The following is a 21,225-nucleotide window of genomic DNA, read 5'->3' on the forward strand; positions in this document are numbered from 1 at the left end:
TTGCTATAGTTTATCACTAAAATCTACTTGATAATTTTTTCCTGAAGAAATGCAATTACATTACCAGACTATAGATCAGAAATATAAACTTTAACACTTGCACACAAACAAAAAACCCCTCAAAACTCCCCCTTCTGTCCTCCTAGTCTGGTTCCACCTAGAAGTGATTTGACACGGGGTGCAAAATTGTTGCTTCCCTTTACGTTTGTAATTTGATATTATTCTCTCCAGTTTAGAGAGAAAAAACATACTGCTTCCCGTTTCTGGAATTAGAGTATCGTCACATCATTCCAACTGTGAGATACTCAGAACTTACTAAAGGTTTCACAAAGATACTTGGCTTGAAGTCAATCACACTGCTCTTTTGGAGTAGTGACAAGGTTACAAAATCACATTACTTGATATAGTATATCCTCTGCGTGGATTTCTGCTATGCTTTAATCTGAACTTTTACAAAAGCTGGAAACTAATTAAGTGATATAACTCTTTTTCCCCTCACAAAGACTTTGCTTTTGGTCTCTCTCATCTGACTTATGCCTGCTGTCAAAGGGGTATTCAGGCTTCCTATGCTTAAACTGCAGAAATTGCTTCCGCCAATACTTAGGGCAGCCAAGTCAGATCTGATTTTTCCCAAGATAGCTGCTACACCACAGAAAGTTTTGAGACACTAAAGGAATATTATATTTTTATTCAGAGCCTGATGACACGTCCCACGCAGAATTTTAAACAAGAAAATGTAAAAACTGTTTCTTTATTTTACTTGTATAGAACAAAAGGGAGCCTGCTTGTAAGCTCCAGTTACAAGATTGTCCCCTACATTATTAAGCCAATTGCATGAAGTGAAGATGCTGGATTTAGATGCAAGGAACATAGGCCCGAGAACAATTTGTTTAAGCATAACAGTTTCCTTAACTTTAATTAATTAACAAATGCAAGTCTGGTGGAAAAAAAAAAATCTCATTGCAAATGCAAATGTTTTGCTGGAGTCAAAGACTATAGCTTCATTTGGCCTTTTCTTTTTCACACAAATTTTTACAGCTGATTAGACAACACAGGCTGGCTAAGTAGGTATCATAAATTTAAAAAGATCTCTGTACTTCTGTAATAATTATATATCTTACATGATTGTTGCTGTTCCTATCTGTACAAACTATCCAAGTGCTTTTACGCTATAGTACCATTACTCTCATGGCTGTATCACATGCTACTCATGAAGCACATGAAAAATTATTTCATATGGGTCAACCTGAATATTTTCTGTGGGGATACAGGAGATCAAAATTGCTTTCTTGGAAAGTAAAGTTTTATTTTTTTGTATAAAGACTCCTGGATGGCTGTTTACTTTATGAAAAAGTGCTTAAAAAAAAAAAAACCAAAACACCAACAACCCACACCAAAACACAACCAAACCAAACCCAATGTACTATGTTTTATACAGGTCCTAAAGATACAGGGGTTTTATGCACAGCTCAGCTCTGTTTCAAATCCTTGCAAAGGACTACTAAAAGAAATGCAGAATGAACCATGAGAAAGTGGGTCATTTTCTTATACACTGATGAAGAGCAAAGAGAAAGCAGGACAGAACTCAACAAAATTAACTTATTTAACCAAAAATAAAGTCCAGGAAATCCGTAGTAAGGTTACAAGCTACCTGCACATCTCATTAGCAAAAGCAAGTTTCTTATGGGTTCACTGGAACCATGAGTTTGAAGTCACCACAAGCAATGGTTGTTAAGTCCCCCTCCTGCCCCCTTCATAAAAGCTATCTTTAGTCAAGCTGGACAAGAGGCCACACAGTACAGGTTTCTGTCTTCTCAAAGAATTGGCAGTTTGACTTTGGTAGTCAGTTCTTGTGTTCACAGGACTTTCTTCATTCTGGAATACTAAATAGTTCACAAAAATCTTGCAGCAAGTGACACAACCAACAAACCGCAGCAATGGCTTTAGGTTCTCTGGAGATAAGGGCCAGAGCACTGACCTCTGTGAAAGCAGGACTGGGAATGGGGGCCACCTGGATGGAGATAGTAGGTGCCTGGCTCTGTGGTGTTGGCTACTTCTCTAGCTAAGCAACATCAAGGGAGCCTGCAGCCTAAATTTTACTACTCACTCACCTTCTGAAGGAGATACATGCTAACCAGGACCTCACACAAGATTTGGTTTTGCCATTACCTTATACTGTAGTGGGTAGAGAGAACTTACACTGTACTAACAGGTACAGTGACACAAAAAGCTGGCAGAAGTTCACCAGAAAAACAGACCACAGACAGCTCAAAATAATTCAGGGCTTTCCATTTACTTGGCTTTCAAAACAAGCATTTCACTGCAAGCAAGTTTAAGTGTACAGAATTACTGCCATTAAAAGAGAAGGTATAAAAAAGGGAAGTATAAAAACCCTTGTAAATACATTTGAACTATTGGATATATAATACACAGTGAAAGTTTATACAGCTTGTAATATAACTGCTAGAGGCATTTCACTTTAATACGTATATTTAACCAAGAATGTATTTAATAAGACAAAAATGCCAGAGTTAGAGTGAAAAGGAAAAGCACTGTAGATGATCGCTACAGAACACGTTCAAGTAATTTAACCATTGCATTTTTACTTAGATATTTTTCTGCATACATGCAAAAGTTGTAACACCATCTTGAAAGCTTTTGCTGAAGTTCTCTATGCATATATATGGTTTTGCACTAGGCAGTGTGACGTTTATTTTCAAATGCAAACATTTCTAATTATTAGCGGATGCTGTATACCATCACAATTTCTAGATATGTCAAAGAAAATACTGTAACAGAATTTTTTTATTAGCAGAAGTAATTTCTGAGATTAAACATACACCTAAAGTCCATGCAATCACTAAAATACCTTACAATGTGCTTGAAATTAGAAACAGACACACACATATGTATATAATACATACGAAGTAAGGAAACACTGCGTATTGTGTTTGATAACCTTTCATTCTTCCCTGATAGATTCTTTTTCCCTTTCAGAGGAAAAAAAAAAAATCTCTATCCAAAGCTGTGTAATACTTCGCATTAAAGGGTCCACCCATCAACAGTATATTCAAGATTAAGGTACCAAAGTTCAGCTGAGCAGCATTTCAGAACTGACTATGAGTACTTACTGCACCAGGCACCCGTATGCCTTAAAACAATCAGGCAAACGTAGTTAAAGAATCACTGAAGTGCAGAGAAAAACAAAAGGGGCATCAGAAAAAGCGCGTGTGTGTGTGTTGTGCCCAAAATAAACACAAAAAGCCCAAGAGTCAGTGAGTTAGTAACGGAGGTAAATGTGAGATTTCCACTGACAAGTGCTACAAGGCAGATGCCAAGAAAATCTGGCATTTTTTTTAGGAGGGGAAAAGTTGGCAAAAAAGGACAAGATTAAACATGGATCCTGAGATGAAAGTGGAAGAGCTGTATCACTGTTTTATTACTTTAAGTCTTCCCGTTTATCCTAAGGCTATTTATTTCTATCTCCTAAGCAGCTGTAACAAGCACAAATTAACATTCCTCTTCTCTACAGTGTTCACCTATGTATCAAATAAAGTACTGAACAAAGAATCAATCAACTCGCTTCTCTGGCAGAAGAACAGGAAGGATGGACACTATGTTCTTTCCAGTAAAAATGCTACAGTTCAGCTCAGGTATTTAACTAAGATGTGTAAGCTACCATGATACTCACTCCCCTTTCTGTGGTCACATAAAAAGAGACAGACTCCTCCACATGGTAAGTCTGATCCTAGCTAGACTTTATTATCATCACTTGTTATAATATCACTAGATGCCTCACTCTTCTAATTATACGAGCAGTTTAGTAGGGTATTCTCATAAGCTTCAGTGAAGAGGTGGAATAAAACAAGGTCCTTGCACAAATCTGTTCTATTGCGGCAGCTCAGGGTATGAAGTGTTATATAGACCTGCAGACCAGCCCGGGAGCCTGCAGCAGTTGTTGCCTCTCTGTACTGATCTATCAACACTGTCTCAATTTCAACCACATTCCTGTAAGCATATTTTTGCTCATGTCTTTATACGTTTGGGCTTCCACAGCAGAATCTTCACTATTTTACACAGCTTGTGATACGAAAAGTGCATTGATCTGAGCCTTCAGTAAAGTCAAGTTCTCTGGGGAATGACTCTTAATAATGGTGCATACTTAATTCAGCTATCTTTAACCCAATGCAATTGTTTATTAAAACAGCACCCAAAGATGTTTGAGCTTACTGTGTCAGCATCAGTATAGATGATGGACAGAGATAAAAAGACACAAGGGAATAGCTAGGATTAAAAACAGGCAAATAATAGACTTAAAAGTTAATGGAAAACTAACCTAAATTTGTTAGTGAAGTATAAAAGAACTAAGGCTTTTTAGTATATTGAATGAAGGCTGGAAAAGAACAGGTGCTACACTTGAGCACTAGAACTACTTGAGACATTTTCACTTTATTTGCTGCTTCCTCTAGAATGCTGAGTAACTACAGATATAATTCCTATATTTAATGATAGTCACTTTTCATAAAGTTTCACAGCAAATCATTTTCCTATCAACTAAACAACTGCATGCCTTTGTCATTTTTGGAAATCATATCTTACCATTTTATAATCAGGATGACAAAGCATTCTAAAGGAAAAAAAAAAAAAAAGACACATGTAATAGAGTATTAGCTTCTAACTCCTCATCTTTAGGGAGATAATGACCAAAAAAACCAGATAGAGCTATTTATTTGTCCAGACTGAGAAAAGATGTCTCCACTTATAAATCCTCAAGAAATGCTGATACAGTAATGGAGTTGAGTGCATACAAAAAAATGTAAACAGAATGGAATGGTCTGTGAACACACTGCAAACCTAAGCCATCCAGATAAGTAAGTACCTAAACTGGATTCAAGACAGAAGCATGAAAGGAATTAAGCTCATAGTGCATTGAGTCTTTTATTAAATGTCTGTTATGTTCCCTTTAAGGTGTTGCAACCATTACAGTTCCATTATACTTAAGATTTTTGTATCTAGTTAGTCTATTATTCAAGCTACCAAAACAAAGTTTTTATCTAATATTATATCTGGCATTGCGACACTGCAATTTCTATTTGCCAGTGAAAAGCAAAACAACAAAATAAATTTATTTTTGTGGCTAGCTATGCAAGGATCAGTGTTACACAGTGTTTGTGCAGTTCAGTGTTACACTCACACCTTGGTCCTGGTTCCAAATATCCCACCACCACATCACCCACTGAGACTAATGTACTAAACAAATTTGAATTGGCTGAATCTGTTCCTAGCAGTCAGGACTTGAGGTCACATGGCATTTTTCATCCTGTTCTACACACCTTAAAGTTGGATTTACCAGTGAATTAGGCTTATGTTGCATTCTCTCAATGTTCCTAACATTTATTAATTCAGCTTTTCAATAATCCCTTATAAAAAAGCAACTTAAGAAACCTTTCATTCATGCTTATTAGATTGGTGAAAAATTGGTATCATCAGCCTAATGAAGCAAAAATAGTTCCATAAAACTGATTTTGAGTTCTTTCCTACTCCCTCAGCAGCAAGATACAGAGAGATAGTTTGTAGGGTGAGATATATGGAAGTCCTTGCCAAATATCATCAACCCACTCAGAAATAAATAGCTCTGAGAAAGTAAGGTAACTCAATTCTTGTGAAAAAGTACAGAAGCAGGCAGAACAGGTATGAATTCATACAAACCTTCACCTGTCATTAGACCAGCTAGGCCAAGACTGGAAGTTCAAGACTACTGTTTAAAATATCTGTATCAAGAAAAAAGGAAAGTGTCAGATGTTGGCAGTGGCCCACCGGTCAGTGAAGGTCATGTTTCCCACTACAACCATACAGAGCTAGGTGCTCAGCTACTGTAAACTAGCAGATCCATTCATGTCAGTACAGCTGTGCTGGTTATACCAGCTGAGAGTTTGAGAACACTCAGATTTCAGGCAGAGGAGCTTGTGAGGTGGAGCACCAGCAGCTGGATACAAATCATCTAGTACTGTGAGGCAGAGACGCAGCTGCTGAAGCGATCTGCTCTTTATCAGGAAAGACTGCATATTTGCCCTAATGCCAACTCATGCAGTTGCATACTGCCAAAGCAGCCGGGAAATGAAACTAATGGTACATAGATGCAGCAAAAGAATACACAGCTTTGGTAGCAGTAAGAAAAACTGCAGTAGCTTTGGTCAGCCAGAACATACTGTTCAAAGCAACTGGGGATCCCCGGAATGCACTTAGATTGCCTGTAGTGCATTTTGGCTAGATTACAGCAATAAATTTGTGTGCCCTGGTATTTCTGTCTTTTGCTATATCAACATAACTTCCATTTTTTTCATGCCTACACAGATCGCTGGGAAGAGAGAGAGGGTGAGTGAGATTGATGCACGGCAGGTGCAATGCAAATCCTGCAATACTGAGCAATCATGATTCTACAGTGAAGTAAGGGACTTCCTTTCTCTCCATTAGCCTACTATACAGAAGGTTCTGACACAGTTCAAATTACTAAATGGGCATACTCCAATTACGAGCCGATTTCCACTTGCAGGGATAAAATGGAAGGAAGACGGCAGGAAACTAGCAAACAAAATTATTTAGCAAAAGTATTGGGAAAGGGAGATGGACGGGGGATGACTTTCAAAGCTTCGTTGGCACAGATTACAGTTGTACAGAGGGTTGTTCAGTACTGTAAAAGACTGCTACCTGTAAATTTTGCAGAGGGCAGTAACCAAAGGGAAAGGATATGAGATCAAGAAATTTCCCAAGTGGAGACTGAATGGAGACAGTCTAATAGAAGCTATATCATTGTGTGGCTGTAAGTCTACAAACTGCCATAAATTACAACAGCTACTATAACAGAATAACAATAAAATGAAATCATTGGGTAGGCCCGAGTCTGACTTTCAGCATGACACAGCAGCATTTTCTGTATGTTATACAAAACTTACATAAAACTGTTTAAGAAAAAAAAAGACACAGTTACTACTACTCATGCATTCTTTTTCCTGTTGTCTTTTTCCCTTGTCCACTAAGCCATACCAACTCTAAGCCCCTTCATGTTAGAAACAAGCTTTCCACTCTGTTTTTACAGTGTCCAGAGTATTTAAACAGCAGGGTAATATATAACAATGGAAATTCTGCATTCAAAGGGCTTTCCTCTTCCCCTGCTCCCTATTTTTTTTTGGAATGTGAGAATTGAAAATACTGCATTGAAACAAGTCTTGTTAGAGAGAAAGAGCAACATGAGCCCAAACAGTGAGAGAATGAGCCAGGGTCACATTCTTATGCTTAGTATTCACAAGTATGTTGTCTGTCAGTGGATATTTGGGTCTTGACATGTAGGACAGCAACACGTTGCTTTGGTTCAATACTAACAGGTTCACAGGCAACAGCAGAGCAGTGGAGGTTATAATTTCACATGCAACCAACTATACAACTGATAGCCAAATGAAAAGATCATGTATATTAATAGTGATCAGAAACCTCTCCAAGATCTACAAACCAATCAAATCTCCTGCTTTCACAGGTGATGAACTGAGATACAGAATGATGGAGCACTTGAGCAGCCAGAGACCAAGCTGTAAGTTTACAGACATGCCTTTCCCCTTAATCCAGCACCCTATTGACTTTACCCTGCTGCTCCATGATGATTTAAGTACAAAAGCTTAGGTCTTGATTATGTTTTCGTTATGAAATAAGGAGGTGAAAGTAGTCAAGCAGAGTCAGATTTCCAAAGTGTTGGGTGTCTGCTCAAACGAGGCTGCAATTGTAACAGCGCTGGCTTTTTGCTGGGATCTAAGGTGGCTGTTGGTGCTGTTCTCTATTTCTTTTCCTCTCCCATCAGTTGCCTACTGTCACTATGGTGACGGGAAGTCTGCAACACAGCTGCAAGGAGGGAGAAAGGGGGAGCATGCTCCAGCTGAGAGGGGAGAAGTGACTCAGTGGGTGCGGGGCAAGAATAGAAAAATGGTATGGGAAGCTAGAGGGATGCAGTCAGTAAAGAAGAGAAAATGGAAGGCCACGGCGCCTCTTCATTCTGTGAAGCTCATCTATTAGAGAAGCGGATGCTCAACCAAAATGTTTGTCATCACTGCAATTTAAAAAAAAAGAAAAAGCAGAAAAAAAAAATGCCACAGAGAGGTCCTAATTCTCTCCCCTCCTGCTGCACATACTGCCACCTGACTAGTGGAACTTACTTTAATCAAATTACTTTCAGACTTATGGACATGTAAACAAGAGGAGATTCAGTTTGAAACACCGATTGTATCACGGAGGGATAAGAAACAAAGAAAAGATGAAGGACTAAGAAATGTCACAGGAAGCGAAGGTAACAGCCAGAGTAAACATGTCCCATTAAAAATGCACTTGTTGGTGAGTTCTTACACTGCTTAAGCACACATTTGCCCTCTGGGTTCCAACCAACCGTTCTCTTTGTTAAAATGTGAAGGCATAAACCAGGATTATGGGTACATTGTTTTCTGCATTACAGAAACACATAGGAATGAGATCTCATTTCAAAGGTACAGTTTTGTTATTCAAGTATTCAAGGCTTTCTCAAAAGCATGCAGAAAGTTAACTAATACTTATACCACCTATAAGTGTACTTATTTAGTTACAGAAATACAAATCAAACATCTTTAATAAACCACTAACATGCAGCCATGGCTGAAGTAAAGCATTACCAGTGTATCACATTACTGTATTTTTTCCTCAATACATGTATACATTTTCAGCATTTACAGCCTTTCCCAACACCACATACAAATTTTGACTAAAAATCTGAGGCAGAATTCTTTGCCATTCCACTTCCAAAGACATTTTCCAGAGTTTTGTTTTGTGTGGTTTTTGTTTTTGTTTTTTTTTTTGGGGGGGGGGGGGGTGTTGTTTTTTTTGCTTTTTGTTAAATGGGGTGCCTACCAATGTCTTAATGTTAGAAACTATCACAGGAGAACTACTGAAGACTTCAGTGACATTAAACAACTCCTAATCCTTACCATGATGCATGAGTTCTGTAATAGTCCCATATGCTTGTGGATATATTGGCATTTAGAAGATGTAAATAGTTACAGACAGTGGTAGTTAGATATGACTGGTTTGTACACCGTATATAAACCTAAACTAGTGATTCATACAGTTTAAATTGATAGCCCAATCCTGTGTTTAAAAACCTTCAGTGGGCAGCAGTGAATTTCTTGGTGAATTTCACACTCACCTTCAGAAGGTTTCACAACAAACAAGTCTGAACCAAGAGAAGTGATTACTTCATTCTAGCTGGCTGCTTGACAGATCACTGAAATTGCTTAGAATACTGCTACAGGATACCAGTAGTCTGGAGATGTTTTCTGTAGGTGACTGCCCAAGCTACACCCACCTCAAATGTTTATAATCTCTCTCACATGTAATTCAATAAAGAAAGATTTCCAAAAAGAAGTGATCACACTAGTCAGCTAGCTTTTGCAGCATGGTACATCAGCAACCATCTCCTTTTAGGCATACATTTAATTCCTTGGAAGTCAATATGATAAAAGTTAAACACATGACTAGAATTCCAGACGACTCTTAAATCTGGTATCACTTTAAAAAGGAAACCTTCTCCTGGTCAGATAGAACAGGATTTTAAAATTTTCCAGAGCAATATTAAATTAGAGAAGTTGATTTAGGTCTGTCTGAACCTTGCAGTTTAATTCCAGTGATGTAAGTCAACTGAAAACAGTGTCAGTGTAAACACTAGCACTACTGGATCTAGATTTTTTTTTTTTAATTAAGCCTGAGGTAACAAATGATTAAATACTTTATCTGAACTCTCAAAATAAAAGTGCTTATTTAATCTTATTCAGTTTCAGAAAGAAACCTGTGGTGATTTTATCTATTAGGAATATCATTGCATCTATCAAAAACAAGGTCTGCAGAAAGGATATTCAAGGAGAAAACATCTGAAGTACAAAATTCTTCAGATGTAGCTGTCCAACATCTCTACTTGTTTGTGCCATCTTTTGCTGTAACTGGTTCCAAAATGTCAAGTACACTTAAGCTGAAGAAGAAACTGGCTGTAGAGGAGAAAGTTGCTTAACCTCACAGACATCTCCCCTTCCAAGTTATTGATTAATCTATAAACACCAGCAACATTATGGAAAGGCTTACATTAACAGCCTTAACAGAGGTGTCATTGTTGCTACAGCTTGCTTTCCAAGGATGACATGTCTGAAGCTGTTGGGAGCTCAGGAAAATCTGCCATTCACGAACTCGGAGTCATACATTAATTTCTGTAAGGACAGAGCTAAATTACAGAATGCTATCACCTATAATTTTACCATGCACAAAGATATTGTTTTAATAATAAACAGTGACATCCAAACAGGCAGAGAATTAAAACCAGAACACCCAAAATTAACTAAGGGAATTCATTAATAGAAATTAAAAAAGACTTAGCCTAACCATTAGAAATACAAGAGCCAGAACCACCATGTAATCACTGCTTCTTTTCTTGCTGAATTATTGAAAACCACTTTTTAAAGTAATAACTCTTTTACAAATAAGTTTTCAAACCTGCAGGTCTACACCATCCTTACTAGAAGAGGAAAGACCCAGGCAAACAAGTTTGAGGAAATATGCATGAATGAACCAAAGTTGAGTTAGAAGCATAAACAGTTTTTAATGCAGTATTTCTTTTAACTTTCTTCTACTGATACTCCCTCTGATTAATTTGAAAACATATTTAAAACTTTGAGATAGTATTAGTTTCTTCAACGGTAAAGAATTCCGGGCAATCTGTTGTAACTGGGATGTTGAAATTGGGATGCTGGGACATGCTGAAATCACATGGTATGACTCCGAAAATGGCAAATGTAAGACATGAATTATTAATATATAGGGAAAATAAAAATACTTACAGATTTGGATACCCTTGTCTTGCAACACATAAAGCCTATGAACTCAAAGCACTAAGATTTTGAGATATGGTTTGAGATGACTTAAAAAAACCCCAGCTGCCCATTTAAAAAAGCCCAGTTCTGCAGGGACTCGCAGGAAGCTTGCAGCTACATGGCTTTTTCATCAGTGATTAACATTAAAATTACTATTGATATAAAAAAAAGCAATGAGAACAGGGAAGTCATACATAAGCACTACTTGGTAACCTAGTTCCAAAAAAAAAAAAACCAAACCACCCCCCCCCCCCAAAAACCCCCAAACAAAAAAAACCCCACCCAAAACAAAACCCCAAACCAACCAAACAAAAAAACCCAGACCCTAAACCACGCAAGTTTTAAATGTTATCAAATGCAGTTGTTTATCAGAAAACATTTTCCAAGAGACTGACTTTTGGCAATGGCCAAAGTATCGATATATCAAATAACAGCAGTTCTTGGTGGAATGCTGCAGCAGAAAAACAGTGATGCAATTTTTTGACATATGAAAAGACCCCAGAGCAGTGGGTAGAAATACAAAGACTATTTTATTTCAGCACATGGCCTTGCTGAAACCACAAATACTACATGCAGTACTGGAGTTTATATTCTTAAAAGGATGCTATGAAAAGGGAGATACATAAAAGAGCTACAAAAGTGACTTGAGGATTGAAATAAATATCTTGGAGCAATACAAGTGAATCTGTTTATCTAATCAAAAAAGATTGATGGTGACTTGATTACTGTGCTGCTTTGTAGGAAGAAAATACTGCCTTTTTTAAGGCTCTTTACTCAAATGGAGGAAGGAAAAAAAAAAAGGCAATTTTCAAATTTTTTTTTTTTTTTTTTAAATAGAGTAAGGCCAATTAACTATTAGAACAAATTACCAGAAAGTGGTGGAGCCTCTGTGACATCTTTGAAATGTGCATGGTATTTTTTTTTTTTTTCCCCAAACACAAACTGCTGAGTTCAATAAGGGGTAAGACCTTTCTAGCAGGTACAGAAGATTAAATTACACGGTCTAGTGATCCCTCTGGTTTGAAGGCTACAAAAAGATTCATAATGCTGAAGTTTCACAACTGGTGCTACCTACCAGTGAAAAAGGTTTGCTGCCAGCCTTAGCTGCTTAAAACATATTGTTCCCTTGGTGTGCTGAGTATATCAGTTCTGTAATGCATCAGGTACCCAACCACCTGCCAAGAACATAAGTAGTCAACACATGATTCATACTAGCATCTCCTTAACAACAAACACAGGCTTGAGCATTATTATGTCTTCCTAAACTGGCTGCCTTAAACCTTAAGTGAATCAAGACACTACAGACAGAGAAGAGACTACCTGATTATGCCTTTACCAAATTTATCTTTTGCTGATCAGTAAGTCCAAACATTTTTGCCAGCAGAACCAAACTCAAGAAATGCAGTAGTTTTTAGGAGGTATACTAAAGAACCCCTACCCAATGCACTATCCTTCACCGACATAGCTAATTTCCTGGGATGCATCTCATTTGAATAACTTGATTTACTTGTATGTAAATGAGAGAGATCTCTAAATTCATTCCGTCAGCTTGAACCTCTTACTGCAGCAGTAGCGATTCTTTTCTGTATTGCCCTTTCTGACAGAAACAAATAAAAAAAGCAAAAGTCCAAAGGCCAGCTACATTAACAACTATCTTGCATACATCTATCATGTACAATTGCACTGCCTCAGGCCAACAAGCAAATTTAACTAGGTGAGGAATTGTCCCACAGAAGTACCACCTCCCACATTATTTCAGACTTGCCAGCTGCCAAAAGGGGGGGGGGGGGGGAAGGGTGGGTTGCTTCTATTTCTCTAACTTGACTTCTTCTCAGCGTGGGAATGGAGCATCCAGACTGGACTCTTCCTCCTAGCTAAAACTCTGTCTCATAACATACCTATTAGGAGGTAGGATAAAGCACAGTTAGGTCTTGCTCCTTTTGTCTACAGAAGGAGTTTCACCAAAATTGGGTAGGTTGTTATCAAGATGATAACAACAGGGTATTATCAGATGAATACTGCATTGCGGTTCAAAAATATGAAGGAAAAATGAGTGAGACTTGACAAGAACAAAAGGAATGGGTTATAAAATTAAAAATAAAAAAATACCCTAAGAACAGTTTTCTTTGAATTCTCTTTATCTATTCTTCCAGGTACCCTCAACTACTGCATATTCCTGAACTCCTGCATGCACAGTCCTTTTATTTTCCACAGTCTCTGGGTCAGGAACTTGCTCTGCCATGAGCCTAAGAAACACCAAATACCACTTTGTGACTACACAAAAACATAGTTTTAATACTAACACACTTCAGAGAGAAGTTATAATCCAGCATGCTGTTTTGGGCACAAATAAAATAATTTTATATGTTATATTCTATTACCATAGTTTAAATTAGAGTATCCAAGAAGAAACATTGCTGGAGAAATAAACCGTTTATCTTTCAGAAGGAATAAGGTTACATTTTTAGCTTTCAGATTTTAATGCAAGATACAGTATTTCCTACTGTTTCACCTGTCTTAAAATAAGAAGCAAGAACTCCAAAATTTAACTTCATCTTATGAAACTAAAACCCAAACCAAATCAAAATTAAGCTACCACTTCCTAGTAAGTTAAGGAACACATAATTAAAGTTTCCTGGATTCTCCTTTCACATAGAACACCCTTTTAAATATGATTGTGTATCTCTCAGGTGACTACTCCTGAAGAAATATTCCTCAATAAATAGATAATAAAAATAAATTAATTTTGATCTCTGATTTAAGAGCTTTAAGCTATGAAGATATTGAGTTTACAACCAAAATTTGATGGATGATAACTTATCTGTAGCTTGAACATTACACATTTTTAATGCCCTTGTCAAAAGTATAAAGTCTATGACTAAAAGAAAGTTAGCAATGCATCAACATGTACCAAAGTCAATACGAAAATCATGTGAAAACCAAAATAAATTCTCTGCATTACTTCCTCCCTTAACTGTCTAATTGCTGTTACTCAATTCAGTCCACAGAAGGCTGACATGATCACACCACCATAGTGACTCAATTCCTCCAAAACAGTCAAGGGAGTTTTTAAAAATTAGACACCTAAGTCTAAGTTATTATTCTAAGAATGTTGGATAAATTTAATTTTCACTATTTTCTTGAAAGGCAAGGCAGTCTTAGATTTTTCTTCTCATTACTACAGGTTCATCAATCACCTGCTTACATGAAGAAAACAAACCTGAAAGAGCAGCTTTATTCCCCTCACCTCTGGGAAACGTGAAGCCAAGATGCTTTAGAAAACTTTATATCCCAATGCCATTAGTCATTTATGCATGCATCACAAGGTGACTGTGTAACGTTAAGGGCATAACTGGTCACAACTTATTTCTCACAACAGAGAAAAGTATTTAAAAATATTTGAAAAATTATTTGAAGTGCTAAAAACAACATGCAGAGACAGATCATAGAATCATTTAGGTTGGAAAAGACCTTCAAGATCATTGAGTCCAACCATCAAGCATGCCCACTAAACCATGTCCTGAAGTACCCTGTCCACTCGCTTTTTGAATACCTCCACGGATGGTGAATCAACCACTTCCCTGGGCAGCCCATTCCAATGTTTGACAACCCTCTCAGTAAAAAAATTTTTCCTAATATCTAACCTAAATCTCCCCTGCCGCAACTTGAGGCCATTTCCTCTTGTCCTATCTCCAGCCACCTGACAGAAGAGACCAGCACCCACCCCACTACAACCTCCTTTCAGGTAGTTGTAGAGAGCGATAAGGTCTCCCCTCAGCTACCTTTTCTCCAGGCTAAACAACCCCGGTTCCCTCAGCCGCTCCTCATAAGACTTGTGCTCAAGGCCCCTCACCAGCTTGGTTGCCCTTCTCTGGACACGCTCCAGCACCTCCATGTCTTTCCCGTAGTGAGGGGCCCAAAACTGAACACAGGACTCGAGGTGCGGCCTCACCAGTGCCGAGTACAGGGGAACAACCACCTCCCTGTTCCTGCTGGCCACACTGTTCCTGATACAGGCCAGGATGCCATTGGCCTTCTTGGCCACCTGGGCACACTGCTAGCTCATATTCAGCCGGCTGTCAACCAGCACACCCAGGTCTTTCTCTGCCGGGCAGCTTTCCAGCCACTCTTCTCCAAGCCTGTCGCGTTGCATGGGGTTGCCGTGACCAAAGTGCAGGACCCGGCACTTGGCCTTGTTGAACTTCATACGATTGGCCTCAGCCCATCGATCCAGCCTGTCCAGATCTCTTTGTAGAGCCTCCCTACCCTCAAGCAGATCGACCCTGCCTCCCAACTTGGTGTCGTCTGCAAACTTGCTGAGGGTGCACTCAATCCCCTCATCCAAATCATCGATAAAGATATTAAACAGAACAGGGCCCAACACCGAGCCCTGGGGAACACCACTTGTGACCCGCCGCCAGCTGGATTTCACCCCATTCACCACAACCCTCTGGGCTCGGCCATCCAGCCAGTTTTTCACCCAGTGAAGAGTGCACTTGTCCAGGCCATGAGACGCCAGCTTCTCAAGGAGTATGCCATGAGAGACAGTGTCAAAGGCCTTGCTGAAGTCAAGGAAGATAACATCAACAGCCTTTCCCTCATCCACTAGGCGGGTCACCTGGTCATAGAAGGAGATCAGGTTGGTCAAGCAGGACCTGCCTTTCGTAAACCCATGCTGACTGGGCCTGATCCCCCTCTTATCCTGGAGTTGCCATGTGAGTGCTCTCAAGACAAACCGTTCCATAATCTTCCCCGGTACCAAGGTCAGGCTGACAGGCCTGTAGTTCCCCGGATCCTCCCTCCAACCCTTCTTATAAATGGGAGTCACATTGGCAAGCCTCCAGTCCTCTGGGACCTCCCCTGTTGACCAGGAACGCTGACAGATGATAGAGAGTGGCTTGGCAAGGACCTCTGCCAGTTCCCTCAGTACTCTTGGATGGATCCCATCGGGTCCCATAGATTTGTGAGTGTCCAGATGGCGTAGCAGGTCCCTAACTAATTTGTCCTGGATTAAGGGGGGTATGTTCTGCTCTTCATCCTTACCTTCCAGCTCAAGGGGTGGATACCCTGAGGATAACTGGACTCACTATTAAAGACTGAGGCAAAGAAGGCATTAAGTACCTCGGCCTTTTCCTCTTCACTGGTCGCTCACACAGACCTGCTTTGTTGTTCTGTTTTTTTTTTTGGGGGGGGGGGGGCGGTTCTTGTTCAGAAGCTAGTTTGGACAAGATTAATTTCATTCTGACAGTATCAACCATAAAGTAACTACCAGTTTAAAGATGAATAATAATGGACAAACCCAAACATATTTTAGAGCTGACAAGAAATTATTTTAATTTATAATTGTAATTAACTTCAACTTTTAAATAACCTCTCAAAAAACAACTGATGTCTAAATTCATATTCTACTGGCTGAGTATTTCATTCTTCCACAGATGAATTTAACACAATGAATATCAGCCATGGCATATCTATTCCTTGTCATAATCTTGTTATATTGATTCAGATACACATGGATTTGGTTTTCTTAATTTATTGAAAAGACAGCAAATCACACTGATATATAACTAAGTTACAACTGAAAAATTTTAATCCCAAGATATGGTCAGATTATTTTCACGAGACAAGTTTGATAAACAATAAAATTATTTTCTGAGTCAGGTTTCTGTTTCTTTGAATTTCCACAGAATTTACTTCCCATACTCCTAGGTCCAAAGGCTAGAAAAGGCTAGCAAGGCAGCCTTTTGTTACCCAGCATATATACAACATGCTCCACTTTTTAGGAAACACAGCAGAAGATAGCCTGCTGCCCTTCAACGCTCTATGATATATTTATCATATGGAGAGTATTAGGAGTAAAACAATGAAAACACTAGATCTGCATTTCCACCTTATGGAGCTTGTTCTTTGGGAACACCTGAGGCACTTCTAAACAAAACAGATTTATTTTATATATATAGAATATTCATACATACAGACATGCATGCTCCCTCTTTTTTCTTCAGAGTCAAAGGCTCTCATTAGAGCTTTCCTTTATCCTTTCAAAAAAAAAAATCTAAATAAGTGATATACAACCAAATCTAGGTGAGCAAACTATGTAATCCACGGTGCAATTGTCTGAACTGTTCCTTTTGTATTTTATGAGCATTGCCTGAAATCACAGCCTTCATCCCGCAATAGATTTTATGTATATGCTTAAATTAAATACTATAAAAGACATAAATGTGAGTAAAGTTAACCATGTCCCCCAACCTTGCAGGATTAGCACAGATCTCTAATTTTGCTATCTATATTTAGACAGAACCAATAATAAGGGCCTTAAGTTGCAGCAAGAAAAATCTAGCATTAAAGGGCAGTGAAACACTAGAGCAAATGGAAAATGGCATGTAAGAAAAATCTCCCTATGGGGAGGTTTTTAAGAACAAATTAGGCAAATGCCTGGCAAGAATGACATATATAGTCAAAAGTACCTTACAAAGAGAACACAGATTAAAAACTTCCAAAGATCACTTCAAACTTAATTTTTCTTGATTCTATGATAAACTATAAAGTCAAGTAACAAACCAAACCAAAAATAAGTCTCCCAAAATTCCAGATGCATTTGTTAACTGTTAAAAAAGTGGCTGAAGTCCAAAACCTACTCTTCCTGAACACTGAGACTAGGATCAGCTAAAAGAGATCACCATCCAACAGTCAATACTGTCACTAAGCAACACCAGAACACCACTTATTGCTATCATGGCTGAGTACATTCGTTTTGAAATACCAGAGGAAAAGATTAAATCTAAAAAATGAGCAAGTAAAGCCATTGCTCAGTAATCTATCAATTGTAAAACCAGACAAATATTTATATGACCCTAAAAAGGGACCATATACGCAATCCTAAATTCTATTTGACTTTACTGCTATGCAATATATCAACATGTAATATGCACCACATATTGATTTATTCATAGATTTTAAACAGCAGCTGAGTAAATTTGCCACGAACGTTCTGGGCTGATACCTTAATAAGGATATATCTCAGTTGCAGCAGTGTTCTGAGGCCTGCATTCTAATGTTTTATTTAGGAGTCACTTAAGTCCCTGTATAAGAATGAATGTTATAGGTCTATTTACCTACGAAGTATTATGAGACCTCATTTAGTCTTATTAGCAAAATACAGAAGGAGGGAAGCATCCCTCTAATATCTGAAAGGAGATCACATGAAAGAATAAAAAGAGATTATATGGCACAGGAGAAGAGAAAGGGTGCTTCAAGATCAGAATAAGCAGCCTGAATTTGACATGCTGGGAAACAGAAACCCAATGAACTGTCCAAAGAGAACTCTGTAACTAAACAAATTTAAGGATGATCTAGAAACACTCTGGATTCTGAACATGAATCCTATCTAACATAAAGAAAAAAGCACAATCTGGAAGCTGTGCATTAGAAAACCTTCCTATCCATAATCCCAACAGTAACAGTATTAAGATCTACTGTTACGTTACTCTGATAAAGTTACTTCTTCCCCAATCCAAAAAACCTCTTTAAACCATTTCACACCAAGAAAGAACATTCTTGATGTGCCACCAGTCATGCCGTACTTTGCTTCAATCTCTTGGGCTACTTTGACAGTTTTACTTGTATTCAGATTCTGAATGGACCTCAGAATAGAGTGCAGACCCAATTTCTAAGCCAAAAATTCACCCCTGTGGGTACTGTTTTCAAAGGCAAAGAGCATTTGCCTTTCCATATCTGCAGGTTGTATCTCAGGTTTTCCTTACATTTAAGCAATCTCCAGGCTGAAATAGATATAGTAGTTCAATAAACACTGCTTATCAAGGGTTTTACTTCAGCAGGCTCACCTGGGTATTTTCTTTGCTGTAGACTGCCCCTAGCAGCAAATGACAGTGATTTTGGACAAACACATCTACAGGAACACAGCAATTGAAAAAACTAAATGAATTTGTCTTATCTAAGCTTAGAACTTCTTTCTAAGACAGACAGAATCAATTTAATTCCAGCAACATCACTCAGAAAACCATGTTTTTAACTGGGGTCAGCTTAGAGCCCACTTCTTTACAGATCCTGTGCTGCTTCTCTTGTATCCTTTGACAACACTAAATACTGGTTCTGAAGTTACCTGGTCACAGTTTCTCATCAGAAGGCCTCTCAACACTAAAGGACTAGTATCTCCCCTCATCAACTCCAATAAGGTGAATATCTGTTCTAATTGGGAGAAGTAAATTTGAAAGGTCATTAAGTCTTTGCCCAATTCCTCAGAACATCAGGATTAAGACTTATTAAAACAGCTTTATCTAACATTCACTCTTAAAAATGACTGTAAGCAGGCATAGCATGAATATACATGTGGCACTTGAGTGGGAGGAGCCAAAGACTTTGTCCTCAGTTACACTTTATGTAACTTCAGTAAGATCAGTGGCACTGTATGGCTATAACCAAATGTTGAATCGGGTCTTCAAACTCCAACAACGGAAATGAACCCATAGAGATGTACTGCCTCATTTTGCTTATGCTGCAAAACAGTGACACCCACTGGCAGCAACAGTTTAAATACTTCATTGTTGCAATTTGGATCTACTTGATATGAGTTGCTAAGAAGTTTCTCCTCAGAAAAATTCATTATGGTCACAACCATACAAACTTACCTGTTGAGTCAGCACTACTGTTTGAGTTTTCAGAAACTGAAATACTAATAGCATCTGGAGTAACTGCAACGTAACCCTCCGGAGGAAGACTCACTGTGTACATTCTCCTTGGAGACAGAATTGTATTGTCACTACCTACAAAATAGAAAAAACAAAGTGTGTCTGGCTATTGATCTCAGTATTGATTTCCTCAAACGTTTTCTCAGCTACGGCAATGATAATAAGTGGTCTCAAAAATCCTTACAGAGGAAAAGGAAGTGAGAGGAAGTCAGGTGTGGAACACTGAAATTATCCCATGACCAACAAAATTGCACTGAATCCTGTAGCAGCTACAAATAAACAAACACTCCACAGGTTAGTTCTTTCCACCAGAAACACTTTTTTCTCCTTGCGTCAGACAACTCTTCTGCCCTAAATTCAGAAGCAGCTTCCACTTACAGTGATATTTTAAGAGACACTCTATACATTCTTCCCCATTCAGCATGAGCAGATGCTATTTAAGAACTATTTCATAAAAGATGGAGAGATACAAGCTGACTATGAAGTGATAGAAGCAAAAGAAAAAGAATCACAGAACTGTGGTTTGTCCATTTGCAGACCTTTTAAACATAGCCTATGCTGTTCTGAAGGGCACAAAAATAAAGGGAGTTTGAAAGCCACACTTTAAGCCTCAGCAGTGCCTGCCCAAGATGGCTCATCTCCTCATCCTTTCTCTGCTTCTTTCTAGGGGGGAAGAGTGCCAAGGGCCAGGTTTCCAACTATTTCATTGTATAGAAACTATCTGTGATGATAGCAGTAGACTGTTTTTGTAGGCTTTCTTTCCCCTTTAAAAGGTATTTAAAAATACGTGCAAGAGTGGCAGTATAAACTTTTCATTTATTCACCAGCCAAGAAGTAACTCTGTATGAATGACAGAGATGCATCTCTGCTCCAGTTACACGAAACCAGTCCAAAGAGCAGACTGTATTTTTTTGCTCAGTAGTGACAACAGTAGAGATCAACCACAGGGAGACAAAAGCCCTTCCAGAAGGCCAGTATGTTCAGGGCATCTCCAGATGCTGCAATGTAATTCTAGATTGTTCAGAATTTTAGATCAGTCAGTGTGAGTTTTTAGATAGTTCAGTGTGGGGTTTTTTTTGTTTGGTTTGGTGTGTTTTTTTTTTTCTCCACTCAGCCAGCTCCATAAGCCAGCACAGACACAGCACTAGCCTTCCCTTCTTGGGGGCAATTTGCCCCTTTAAAACACATAGACAAAACTGTTAAAATAATATACAGTAAAAACATCTTTGGCAGATGGTCACAATTAACCTCCTTACACCACAAACTTGCTAGAAGATCCCGGACGATCCAAGCCTATTACCAAGCTGCAGCTACGGTTGGACTAATACCTAAACAATTAAAATACAGTTGTGTCTGACAGAATAATTCTTGTTAGTGATCTACATTTCTAATATGTAATTTAGCTATACATATTGTATGCAAATATATAATTTAACTATATACTGACATGTCTCACAGCACACTTCAAAGAGTTCAGCATGACTGATCATCTTAGATATCTATGATAAATTACATTTCAGAACATTCAAGGCACTTTTGAAAAGCTACATCACAGTTGTTTTCACCATCAGGATGTAATAATTTTG

General features: G+C 38.4%; 1 protein-coding gene across 6 annotated transcripts in view; it reads right to left on the reverse strand.

The window, feature by feature from the left end:
• ERICH1 (glutamate rich 1) overlaps positions 1-21,225 on the reverse strand; it is a 105,333-nt gene that overhangs the window by 46,384 nt on the left and 37,724 nt on the right. For all 6 annotated transcript variants that reach the window (XR_008238454.1, XR_008238450.1, XR_008238452.1 and 3 more), the window contains exon 3: positions 19,580-19,714. Coding sequence is in view for 1 of the 6 variants with exons in the window: in XM_052809286.1 (XP_052665246.1) it covers positions 19,580-19,714 (135 nt within the window). In the remaining 5 variants the exon portion in view is untranslated. The remainder of the gene's footprint in view (positions 1-19,579; positions 19,715-21,225) is intronic.

The sequence above is a fragment of the Harpia harpyja genome, chromosome 15 (assembly GCF_026419915.1).
Source record: "Harpia harpyja isolate bHarHar1 chromosome 15, bHarHar1 primary haplotype, whole genome shotgun sequence".
Lineage (NCBI taxonomy): Eukaryota > Metazoa > Chordata > Aves > Accipitriformes > Accipitridae > Harpia > Harpia harpyja.